Here is a 12,354-nt window from a genome sequence, read left to right as displayed (position 1 = left end):
AAATATATATAAAGTCGTTGAATATTTGCATGTACTACTTTTTAGGTTGCTTAGCAGTGTCAGATATAAGGGTGGGCAATAGGGACATTTGCACAGGGCTCATATATTCCAGGGGCCCAATTTTTTTTTACGTATATTATGTGTAATTAAAATTCCAAGCCCAAATGCTTAGCTCCAACAGTCCATCAAGCGTGCAGTAGTCCAGATATAGACAAAATTCTGCCGACTTGTCGAGAAAGTCGAGATTTTGTGATTTCCGACTTTCTGTGAGCGTGAGGTCGTGAAACGTGAGAAGGGTAGTCGATCATTCAACATTCAGGGACATCTGATTACTCCACAGCGTGCAGGACATTCAGATTTCGGATTTTTATTCAGGGACATTCATAATCATTCAGATTCAGTAGAAGGTGAGAACTGAGAAGGGCAACAGAGGTATTATTTCATAATTTTCTTGTTTTATTTTATTCAAGACTTCCAGTCAATCATAAATCATTCATCATTCAGTTATAAATTATTCAGACTTCATATGTTTAATTGTTTGTTTTATTTTTGAGATATTGAATGCTGAACCACAATATCACAGGATCATATTAGATAATTAGCTTACTTAGCAGAATTACTCATCCGAAATTGAATTACAATTAGATTGTAAATTTTCCATTGAAATTGAATCAGAATGTGAATGTCATCATATTATAGTTAGTGAATGATGAAATCAGACATTATAAAAAAAATCAGTTTATGTAATTTAATTCGTTACACGTTAATGTCTAAGGGTCTTTTTTTCCATCTCGTCCCGGGTATTTAAATCCTCAGGACCGGCCCTGTTGCTTAGCACTTGATTATTATTTTGATTTCATGAATAAAAGTCAAGTACTCACTTAAATAAAATGAGAAATAGTCGGTTAATTTACCTATATAAAACCAGTTCTATTACATTGTTATTTATAGATTTAAGTGCAAACTGCAAAAATGATCTTAGTTGGCAATATTCTTTGGTTTGGGTCATACAAGGTAAAAGAAAACACATAACATGTCAACACAATATTATAGTTTTCAAATAAATACAGAAACAACTAGAAATTAATCCTTTGAAACAACTCGAGACTTGAAACGTAACCAATCTTAATCTACAACAACAGGAATCAAACGCACAGCCATCAGCTCCTCAACTTTGCAAGGGTCGTAATTCGGAAACCTAACTATTTACAAAATGGGTCGTTTTTTTATAAAAAAAAAAACACTTCATTCTACAAAACAGACTCTCTAAATCTGCACGTGCTGGATTGTGCTGCAAAGACCATTTGTAACAGTTGATGGATTGCGTACTTTTGAGAAGATGGAAATCCAACCTACCACACACCACACAGACGTCTTCCATTTTTGTGCCTGTGATTGTGAAAAATTAAGATACTGCATAAAATCTTCATCATCGGTTTCATCTCTCGGTTTTTTAGGGGAGTTTGAGATAGCGTGTTCAGATGCAGGCCGTTTGCGGTATTGACTTGATTGACCATCCATTGGCGTTACTCCAACAATAAAATTACTTTTCCGGTGGCTCTCGATGGTTGTAATAAGTCTTGTGGGATTGTTTTTCTGAGGAATCACCAAGTTAAGGTCGCCATAAGGGAATGAGTTCAGGGTGGTAATGGTGGGCGACTGAAGATGGTTAATGAGAGAAGCCTCATCTTGGAAAAAGACGACTTCCCTCCACTGTTCAGATGCTGATACTACCAGCTTTTCACCATCAGCCTGACAGGAAAGAAAATCAATTAAAACCAGTTCAACTATTTTATCAACTAAAGAAATTATAAACATACCTTTTTTTCGTTGGAAAGCTTATCCAAAGAAAGGAAGAGAGAGCCGGAAACTAATCCAAACAAATGTCCATAAACATTAAAAACCACACCATGTTTGTTTTGATCATCTCTTGAATTAAGGTACAAGTATATCCCATTAATTATCATCCTTACACTTGTGTGCATGGTCCATTATGATCTTCCAGTCGTTAGGACGAACCTTAAGTATCTGCAGATACGACAATATTAATGACATGATTGTTACTATGATTGAGCAATTAAGTGGACACTAGCAAGCACCCGGATAGAAACTGAAACAAAAAACAAGCAAAAAAGTTACATCTTTGAGCTTCTCTGGATTAATTGCATTGAGAGTACGGAGGTCCATCACAGTTTTTATGTTTTCTTTTTTCAAACGTTTAAAGGAATCACCACGACGGTTGATCTTGTATAATCGATATACATGGTCGGACAATAATGGAATTGCTTGCTTGTTGTACTCTGAAAAGTGAAAACAGAATCCATGAAAATATAATCCAATCCATATATCCTCCTTAATAAATAAAAATCCTATTGCCACTTGTCAACTTCTCATGCAATTGGACATATGTCATTTTCTTAAATTTTTGATTTACCTATTATTCCATTTGTCAATTTATTAAGAGGCCAGATACACACCCTTCAAACACACGTATACGTAATGTTAATTGTTTCCTAAATTTTTGTCCATAAACAAAGCAAAGATACGTTTTCATTCTATAACACCAACCGATTAGCCTCCAATCACGGTGGATTTCATTTATGCATTTCAAAATCACATATCTTCCATTTATTCAAGTATTCTCTGTGTATGTTATATGGACTTATATGGAATTTTATATGGATATATATTTAGTATGGCATCAATCATTCAAAATCGTTCATCTTTTACTGATCATAGGTAATAATTTCCTAAAATTTCTTTCAATTTCATCTATATATAATACTTTTCATCTATCGTTTTCTTTCAATTTCATTCATATATGCCCGAGTCTTCTTCTTGACGCTGAAAATTAAGTCTGTTCAACAATCAGAATTAGCATTCCAACAGCCACAAAAGGTCAGTAATGTCATTTTTTGTTATGTATAGATTGTCTTTTTTTTTTCAACACATACTGTAATATGGCCTTTTTTAATATGTCCGCCAAGTGTTCGATGTAATGCCTTCAACATTTTCTTCATTGGAAATATTGAAGATGCCCCCACATATCTGAATCCTGGTGTGAGACCCATATGGGAAAGGGCATTTTGGTCCTTTTTTTAGAATGTACTTATTAACTATCATATGACACTTCCAGCTAAAGGGAATCAAGAAATAATAATTCACTGTGCATCAGTTTGGCAAATATTATGATCAAACAAGTAGCTTCAGTCCGGTTCTTATTTGCATGTAGGTCTATTAATATTTTATATAATGACCTGAGAAGATTCTGAATTAGTACAATCATGCCCCTGTGCTTAATGTGTAAATCAGAAATACTGACAAATCGTATCTTGTTTAGCATATGGTAAGGGGCATTTTGGTCCTTTTTTTTTACAATATTCTTATTAACTATCATATGACACTTCCGGCTAAAAGGGAATAAAGGAAAAATAATTCACTGTCCTTTTTCCCTATTTCTCCACTTGAGAAATATTACAATAAATTGTTTGTCCATGTGTATCTTTCCATTTTTTTATAGAATATTTTACCTATTTCTCCAATTGACAATATATATTACCTTGCAGCTCAAAGAACCATAACTTAATAACGTAATAAATGTTTTAAAATCTATGGATTCATCACTTCTGTTAATTTAGATTGCTAATGATATATTTTAGGAATCGCAGATGTTTTGAAATTCTTAGGAACTTCTGAACAATCACGATTTTCCACTTCCATAGCTTTTTCTAGATCCTTCCCCAATGATTAAAAGAACAGCTGGTAAAAGAAGTATGAACAGGGCAACAATTTTTTGAATAGATTGCTTCTGTCTGCAATCAATTATTATAATTTCTCTGTTATTTACAAACATTGAAAGCATGTATCATAGGATGATCTAGCATATAATACCTTAATATCATATATGTGAAGAATTCTGTGAAAATTAATTTTGTCTGCTTTAACATTGAAAAAACGATATAATCAAGGTTTCTGTAGGAAATCTGTAACAGACTGTTTTGTAGTGCATAGATAGCTGTAGGATACGAAAGCCAATCCCATGATGGACCACCAATCTGAATTATGTCCTTGATCAAGCATATCTTCTTTCTTTCGAGCCGGTACAATTCTGTATATGAAATATCTAAATATAAGTTCCAATTCTCCAAAATGCCATATGTCAAATTTAAGAAAATGCCATATGTTTCTTTTTTTTTCTGAACATAAAATAATTTTCTTTTTATGTAATTGTAATTCTGAACAGGGGAAATATGTGAAGGGGCATTTTGGTCCTTTTTTTAATATACTTATTACTTTATTTTTTTCATGCAACTGTTCAAAATCTTAGTTTTTATATTTCTTTTACAGCTCATGGATCCAACCGAAATCACAATGATTAATGATCTAGGTCTCTCAAATGACAACTACACAATTAAGGTCCGAATAATCAGGCTTTGGAAACAAACAATTTGGGCGAAACCACATGAGACACGACAAATCGGAATGATTTTGATGGATGAAGAGGTATTTAAAAAGAATTGCTTTTAAACTGTTTAATGATTTCATAATATCATATAATTAGTTATACACTATCCATGTTAATATTATAGTTGTTTATTATTTATTTATTTATTAAGGAGGATTGTTTTTGAAGGGCAATAAAATTGAATGCACTGTGGACAAATCATATGTGATATTGGGGCAAGCACTTGAAGAATATGCGGATGTTTACATTCATAAGCCAACACTTGGTTTATATGTTGATGGTGTTATGAAGTTCGTTGACACTCAAAACAAATTGTTTTTCCAATATAACACTAGAGTAACCAAGTGCATTGGTTTTAATGGGCCCAAGAATTATTTTTCTTTTGCAAACTTCCAAGATCTTATTGATAAGGTTATCCCTTCAACTATTTCTTTTGGTAAGTTCATAACGTTGATTTCACGTTTTACATATTGTATTATTTGTATATAAATTGTCCATCCTAACACTATTTATATACTAACATCTCCCATCGTGTATATTATAGATGTCATTGGTAATGTTTTTCAATGCTATCCACCGGAACCTGCAACCCAAAAATTGGATAAAAGGATTACATTGAAATTGGAAGATTTAGAGTATGTTTCTTTCATGACTTGTGTATTATTAGTTTTAAAATTGTTGTTTTAATTCATATACATTTAGGGGACGACAAGTGTTTGCTACTTTGTGGGGAGATTACGCTGAACAAATTGATTCCTATGTATCCAAACACCGGGGGAATTTTGTAATGATTATTCAATGTGCTAAGTTGAAGAATCACCGAGGTCTTTTTATTAATATAATGTTTTATATTTACCATTTTCAATATTTATATAAGAAATAATTTAATCCAACATTTTGTTTCATTTTCTTTTCAGGTCGTGCATATGTGAATAACACATATTTAGCAACAAAGCTATTCATTGATGAGCAAGTTGAAGAAATTATTGATTTCAAAAAAAAGTTTGATTATATTACAATCAAGTCCTTTATATATTATTATTAAACTAAATATATTTTTTATTGATAATATACTTGCACTTTATTTGTAAATAGTTTGAATGAAAAAGAAAGTGGATCGGCTTCTTCACGTTCTCGTGCTACGGATTCCTTCATGTATACTGCACATGATGACTTTCTTAAAAATAATCCGTTCTACCAAATTTCCATGATCCATGAATTAGATGAGGTATATTTACATTATTAAATCTTTAATTATTAATACTTGATTTTCCTAACTCATCATCATTTCTTATTACTATAGGGGAGTTATGCCATCATTCTTGGCACAATTAAGATGTTTGAAGATAGTCAGCAATGGTACTACCCAGCTTGCAAGAACTGTAAGAGAAAGGTTCAAAAAATGCCCCTTGAACAATCCAATGTTTTGGACCATGTGGCTGAGAATGAATCATGGGTATGTACACATGAGAAGTGCAAAGGACAAATCATAGTTGTTGAACCAAGGTATCATAAGAAATTTAATATTCTTTCATTATTATATTTAACTAATTTGTATTAATTTATTTCTTTGTTAAATACCTTAGTTTTATGCTCAAAATTCGAGTACAAGGCTTGGTAGGAGTAGTGACACTTACTCTGTTTGACCGGGATGTTAGAAGTATTCTAAACATTTCTGCATCAGATTTGATAGAAAAGTATGAAAATGTATATTTTATAAAATCCATAATTTATTGTAATCATTTCTACATTTTCATTCTAACTTTTGTTTAATTTACATTTTTTTTTGTAGATGGGTAATATTGTTGGTTTTCCTGTTGAGATTAATGAACTTATTGGTAGAAAAATGGCTTTCAAAATTATAGTCAAGCGCTATACGTGTGGAAGAAAATACATTTGTAATTACAACATATCAAAGATAAGTGATAACTTTGACATAATTTCTGCTCTCGAGAAGCTTGAAAAAGCAAACGACATTGAACAGGTTTAATTACAACTAAATCTTAATCCATTTACATATTACATTTTATATAGTTGATATTTGCCAATCTAAAATACAATTTACAATCTGTTAAATCGGACATTGAAACTGAGTCTGTTAATGTCGTGGTATCAGATTTCAACTCTCAAGATACAATTGGTTTAAAGGTATAATTTCCTGCTTTTTTCTTTCTTTCGTTGTTTTACATTACTCCTATGTCAATCTTTAACATATAATAATTCTTGCATTTAAGGGTTCTTCTTCCTTCGTTGCTGATAATACTCCTATCTCTACTTTTCCAAATATCATTTCAATGAGTCCATCAACCAACCACGACACCACTAGCCTCCTTTCACCACCGACCAATGCGAAACGTAAACTTGTAGATGTTTACGCTCTTGAAGATACTGTTTGTGAGTCATCAACAAAACCTTCAAAAAAATCCATTGGTGTCAAGGAAAGTGTTGTGTCCACGCAACTATTGATTCCTAAAGTCGAGAAGTGAGATCTTATTAACGTTTCAAACAATTTTCCGCTTCTCATTTTTTATTTAACATTCCAGTCCAACAATACTTTTTGAGGTTTTATGGTTGGTTAAGAATACTTTCGTTGTTGGTTTCAGAAATTCTGTTTTCTTTCGTTTTATGTTAAGTACGGATTATGATTTCCTTATTAAATGTTGTCATTTATTTAGTTTTAAATTGTTACTGTGTGTATGATAAATATGGTGCATGTCTATGTATGTATGGTTGTTTTATTATTAATAATCAAACTTATAAATTTAATAACGATAGCATGACATGCAAATGAATATTACTTAATATCCTCTGCTTCAAATTATCAAAATTTAGATCAATCTAACAAAGACTCCCAACTATTGACATTTCTATGTCATCAGGGGATGATGAGTGTTTCTTAACCTAAAATTTACATGGAAAACCAGATTTTACAAAAAAATTTCTAAACAACTTTTTTATAACCATAACATACAAGTAGCTTAATTATAAACTTAAAGCATAAAATGGTTTGTAAAAATGTGTTTTCAGTTTCTGAACTTAAAGATGCATTTGTTTGTAAATGTGGGTTTCTATTACGTTTTGGTGCTTCTATTCCCGGTTATGATTTCAAAGAAGTTGTATTCAAAGAAGTATTTGGAAATTTATGATTTCTAAAACTTATTTAGCATATTTCGTTAATGATTTTTTTTTGTATTTTCGGTTCAATTACATACTTATTCAATAAAGTCTTCACTTATATGTGTTGTATTATTTTAATAATTCGTTGATGTTCAAAATTTTATCTTATTTATTTTAAGAAAATCGTGTAATACACGAGTCTTACACCTAATAACTATATCAAATCAAATATATAAAATAAAACATATGTACTTACTGAAATTGCGCTTCTCTATAAAATAATTAAAACATATGTACTAAATTGCGTTTGTCTTTAACGAGAAAGGATTCTGTTTTTGCTTCTTTTACCCTAGTGCCAAAAACAGCATCCTTTGACCTTGCACCCAGTCTGCAGATTCTTTTTCCCTTCCAGGTTGAATTGTGTGTAAATGAAATCTTATTAACATAAACAATACCTTCTTTTAGTTTCAGGAAAGTGTTTCCTTGAAGCACTTTCTTGCCTTTCCATTCACGGATGATCTTATTGTTAAATTCATAAGAAGTCCAATTCTCTGTTTCGAAATCATTACAATCGCCCTCAAGAACGACTATTTCAATTTCTGTTGCAGCTTCAGCTCCAGTCGTCACAATCTGCCCTGAGCTTTGATCAACCAAAGCTACTACAAAGGGTTTATCGTCTTTTCCTTCAATATTCTTGCTTGTAGAAACGGGTGTAGAGATTCCGTTTAAGAACTGGAATTGGAAAACCGGTGATTCTGAAGTAGTTGCTGTGTTACCAGAATTCCTGATAAAATTACAAGTATGTGTAAGCCGAGGGGATGTAGTAATCACATCTATATATCTACCACTTTTTCTGGATGATAAGTTTATTCATTACCATGTCCGGCCTGTCATCAGATCCAAGCCATATTCTCCTTAACCATGGAAAGAATGTTTTGGTGCTTTGCGTTGATCTGGGGTACATGCAGCAAGAGTAACCCTTATTCATATGGTACCCTATATATGCCGATCTAAAGCATGACAAGGGGCTTGAATGATAATTATATAATTGCAAGATGAACTCAAGAAAGGTATATTTTCAAGAGAGAGAGAGAGAGAGAGAGAGAGAGAGAGAGAGAGAGAGAGAGAGAGAGAGAGAGAGAGAGAGAGAGAGAGAGAGAGAGAGAGAGATTCACATTGATATGAAACGTAGGCCATATATTTTCAAGGTATAGACGAATGACCCCCTCCATTTCCGCCCTACGAAAACAGCGAGGTGAACAGTAAAGAATTGATGAACACATTATGCAGTCTCTCATGAAACTAATTTCAGTTGAGATTAGAAGGTAGCACCGATAATAAAAACATATGAAATTAGCAAGAAATACAAATCCGCATACGTACTCTTTGGAAGCATTAGCCCTAGCGAATTCATCAATTGAACTTCTTGTGCTTCCTCCTGCTTCACGGTCGTTATCATCATCCAACTGCTGATTAATCACCGCCATTTTCAAAGTGTTGAAGGTGTATCTGTGTGTTACGTACTGAAAGGTGCTCTCTCCTTGCAACTGATTTACCTGTGCTCCGGCTTCGACCTTTAAGTTTTAAGCTTTAACGACGGAAAATATGACCCACCACACCGCGTTGTTACTTGATCCCAAACGCTATCACCAATAAAAAAAGAGGGAAAAAAAATTGTTGAGCCTTTTTGGGCTCTTTATAAGCAGTTATATGTGAAGAATCTCAGGTCCTTGACTTCGCCCCCAACAACAGTTTCGCCCCAACACAACACAATATCCCCTCGTTCATATTAGTAATTTTTTTATTTTTATACACATTTAACCATTTAACTTCTTATATGTGTTCACATATTGTCATTATCACTGGCTATAGCAGATCACAATGATAATATGTGAACATATGAACAAGTTAAATGATTAAATGTGTACGAAAAAAGAAATTTATCTAAATATGAACAAAACGAAAATTAATTACCCTGATAAGTCATTTTCTCCACTTTTAATAGTGATTTTATTTTTATATTTGTTTATATTATTTTTGTCAAACATTATTTTTAAAATATCCATAATTTTTTTAAATATTGATCAATTTTAAACTTTACTTTTTAATTAATAAATATGCTTTTGTTTTTGTGAAATATTTTATATAGCCTCTTATAATTTTTTTCTTTTGTTTTTAAGCATATACAATATTTTTTAAAGTAAATAACATCTAACAATAAAATTAAATAAATTAAATATGCAACAATAAGTATGGAGGGTCTTTTTAAAAAATAAAAAGAATATATTACTCACCAAACATAAAAACAAAAAAAAAGTCTATATAATGTAAATGTTTTAAAATTATTCCAATTTTTTAATACATTTTAATTAGAAGTTTATAAACTTTTAATTTTTTTTAATACAACGTTTTAAACTACTATTTAATGAAAGAATTTTAAAATGTTATAGAAAAATATTAAACAGTCATACAAAATATGTGAACTGTTTTAAAAATGTTATAAAAGAAAGTTTATAAATAAATGTATAAAAGTTATAAAAAAAATTGTATAAAAAAAACAAGTTAAATATTTGTAAGAAAAAGTTACATTTATAAAATATTTGTTTTAAAAGCACTTGTATTAAAATTATATGAAAGTATAAAAAAAGTTATTAAAAAAAATTATAAGCATAGTGTAAAACATTGTATTAGAAAAACCTATAAGAAAAAAAATCATAAAAATATTTTAAGAAATTATAAAAATAAGAAATCTGTAAAAAAAATTGTTCACATTTAGACAACTTCTTTTTTTGTACACATTTGACTATTTAACTTGTTAAATGTGTTCACATATTATCATTGTCACCTGCTATAACATGTGACAATGGTAATATGTGAACACATTTAACAAGTTAAATGATCAAATGTCTACAAAAAAATGAAGTTACCTAAACGTGAACAACACAAAAAGGTAATTACCCTCGCAAGTCATTTTCCCTTTTTTATTAGATAACCCTGGGGCCTAGGAGTTGGTGGGGACAGGGTCCTGGTTGGGTTAAATTGGGTGTGGTAAGATAAATTTTTGTTTGCTTTTATATTTGAACACATTATTAAAATATTAAATTGACTTTTCGAATTAAAATGTTCTGAAATATTATAAATAATTCGAACCATTTTAATTTTACGTAATCTTGTACATTTTATCAGTTTGATTTGTTATTATTAACATATAGTTTGGATTTATCTATATTTATTTAATTGAAAAAAGTTTCACGCGTCTGTTCATTACCTTTGGAACCAATCAAAAAGCCTAAAGTTACTCTACATAAAACAAAATATAATAGACCTAAAGTTACTCTACATAAAACAAAATATAATAGTTCACAACTTCACATGGATTTAGAGAAATCGAATTAAATATTGCATATACAACTTTGCGACTTGTTCATTGTCTTATCCAATCAAGAGGGGCTTGGACTAACACTACCAAATAAAATTTTGAGGAAGTTGGGCCCATGGGTGAATATTTGGACCGGATTAGATCAAATTGGATCGGATTGATTTTTGTATCGGATCAGTTTCGGATAATATTATAGACCGTGTATAGGACCGGACAAGGCTTACGCTGGTCCAGATCCAAGTCCGGGTTTTCCGGTTCTTGGACCGGTTGGACTGGTACAACTTTACATGTGTATGATACAACTCATTAAAAAATGTTTTTAGGTTTGATACAACTCGTAAAACGAATATGTTCTTGGGTTTGATACGTTACAACTCATTAAAATGAATATTTTTTTGGTTTTCATACGGTACAACTCATAAAAATAAATATGTTTTCGTTTCGTGTACCCGTTGTACCGGTCAAACTTTGATTGTTTATATCATTTGTAGGGGCGAACGCATGAATACATACTAGGTGTTGCCGAGGTTGAAATAGATATTGCCGGTGCCACACCGAAACACCAAGTAAAACCGCCACTGATCATTTGTTTGAATCAAGTTTATCACTAAAAGTTAACAATCTTAACACAAATATATAAAAATAATTACCGTAACACCAAAAAAGCATAGTTTAAACTGTAAAATAATCCAACTAGCAAATCTATTTTATATTTCGCTATATTATTTTTCAAATATGTTCGTAACTTGTTATCTATTGGATCCGAGTTGCTACCTCCCGTACAAAGATATATAAAATTCAGAATTATAGTCTAAAATTAGCTTGAAATATTTCAGCTTTGTAGTCTAAACACATCTACAAACTCTAAGTTACATGCTGGAAAAAACTGAATGTCAATCCGACTTAAAACGAATGCAATATACTTGTTTAAAGATTTTCACAGAATACAAAAGTTTAAAATAATAGCTGAAAAACTAAAATATTACAGCTTTGATATCTCAACTTTGAAGGATTGTAATTCATTGAATATAGCACCAAAAACGACAAAATTATAGTTTAAACTCATCTATAAACTCTAAATTACACGTTGGAAAAAATCGCATGTCAATTCGACTTAAAACGAATGAGATATGTTTGTTTAAATACATTCACAAAATACAAAAGTTTAAAATAATAGTTGAAAAGCTGAAATATTTCAACTTTGCTATCCTAACTTTTAACGATTTTAATTCGTTGAATATAATACCAAAAACAACAGAATTATAGTCTAACTCATATACAAACTCTAAGTTACACGTTGGAAAAAACAACATGTCAATCCGAATTAAAACGAATGGGATATGTTTGTATAACGATTTTCACAGAATACAAAAGTTTAAAATAATAGTTGAAA

General features: G+C 31.0%; 2 protein-coding genes across 2 annotated transcripts; one reads left to right on the top strand and one right to left on the bottom strand.

Moving 5' to 3' along the window:
* Positions 1–4,350: 4,350 nt before the first annotated feature.
* On the top strand, positions 4,351–6,951 carry LOC145113605 (replication protein A 70 kDa DNA-binding subunit A-like). Its single transcript, XM_079049680.1, has 11 exons — positions 4,351–4,503; positions 4,634–4,901; positions 5,010–5,100; positions 5,168–5,289; positions 5,383–5,467; positions 5,561–5,693; positions 5,769–5,971; positions 6,052–6,172; positions 6,258–6,449; positions 6,500–6,613; positions 6,700–6,951. Exons 1-11 carry the CDS (start codon positions 4,351–4,353, stop codon positions 6,949–6,951), a joined length of 1,734 nt encoding a protein of 577 aa, XP_078905806.1.
* Positions 6,952–7,303: 352 nt separating this feature from the next.
* LOC145113597 (calmodulin-binding protein 60 A-like) lies at positions 7,304–9,065 on the bottom strand. The gene is made up of 5 exons (XM_079049672.1): positions 8,966–9,065; positions 8,758–8,821; positions 8,460–8,592; positions 7,880–8,366; positions 7,304–7,366 (listed from the first exon to the last, which is right to left on the bottom strand). Exons 3-5 carry the CDS (start codon positions 8,474–8,476, stop codon positions 7,304–7,306), a joined length of 567 nt encoding a protein of 188 aa, XP_078905798.1. The 5' UTR covers positions 8,477–8,592; positions 8,758–8,821; positions 8,966–9,065.
* Between the last annotated feature and the right edge of the window lie 3,289 nt (positions 9,066–12,354).

This window comes from Lactuca virosa, chromosome 1 (genome assembly GCF_052849685.1).
Source record: "Lactuca virosa cultivar CGN04683 chromosome 1, Lactuca_virosa_CGN04683_v6, whole genome shotgun sequence".
In the NCBI taxonomy this organism is placed as follows: Eukaryota; Viridiplantae; Streptophyta; class Magnoliopsida; order Asterales; family Asteraceae; genus Lactuca; species Lactuca virosa.
The sequence above is the reverse complement of the archived record's forward strand: the minus strand, read 5'-3'. Positions and strand labels throughout refer to the sequence as shown.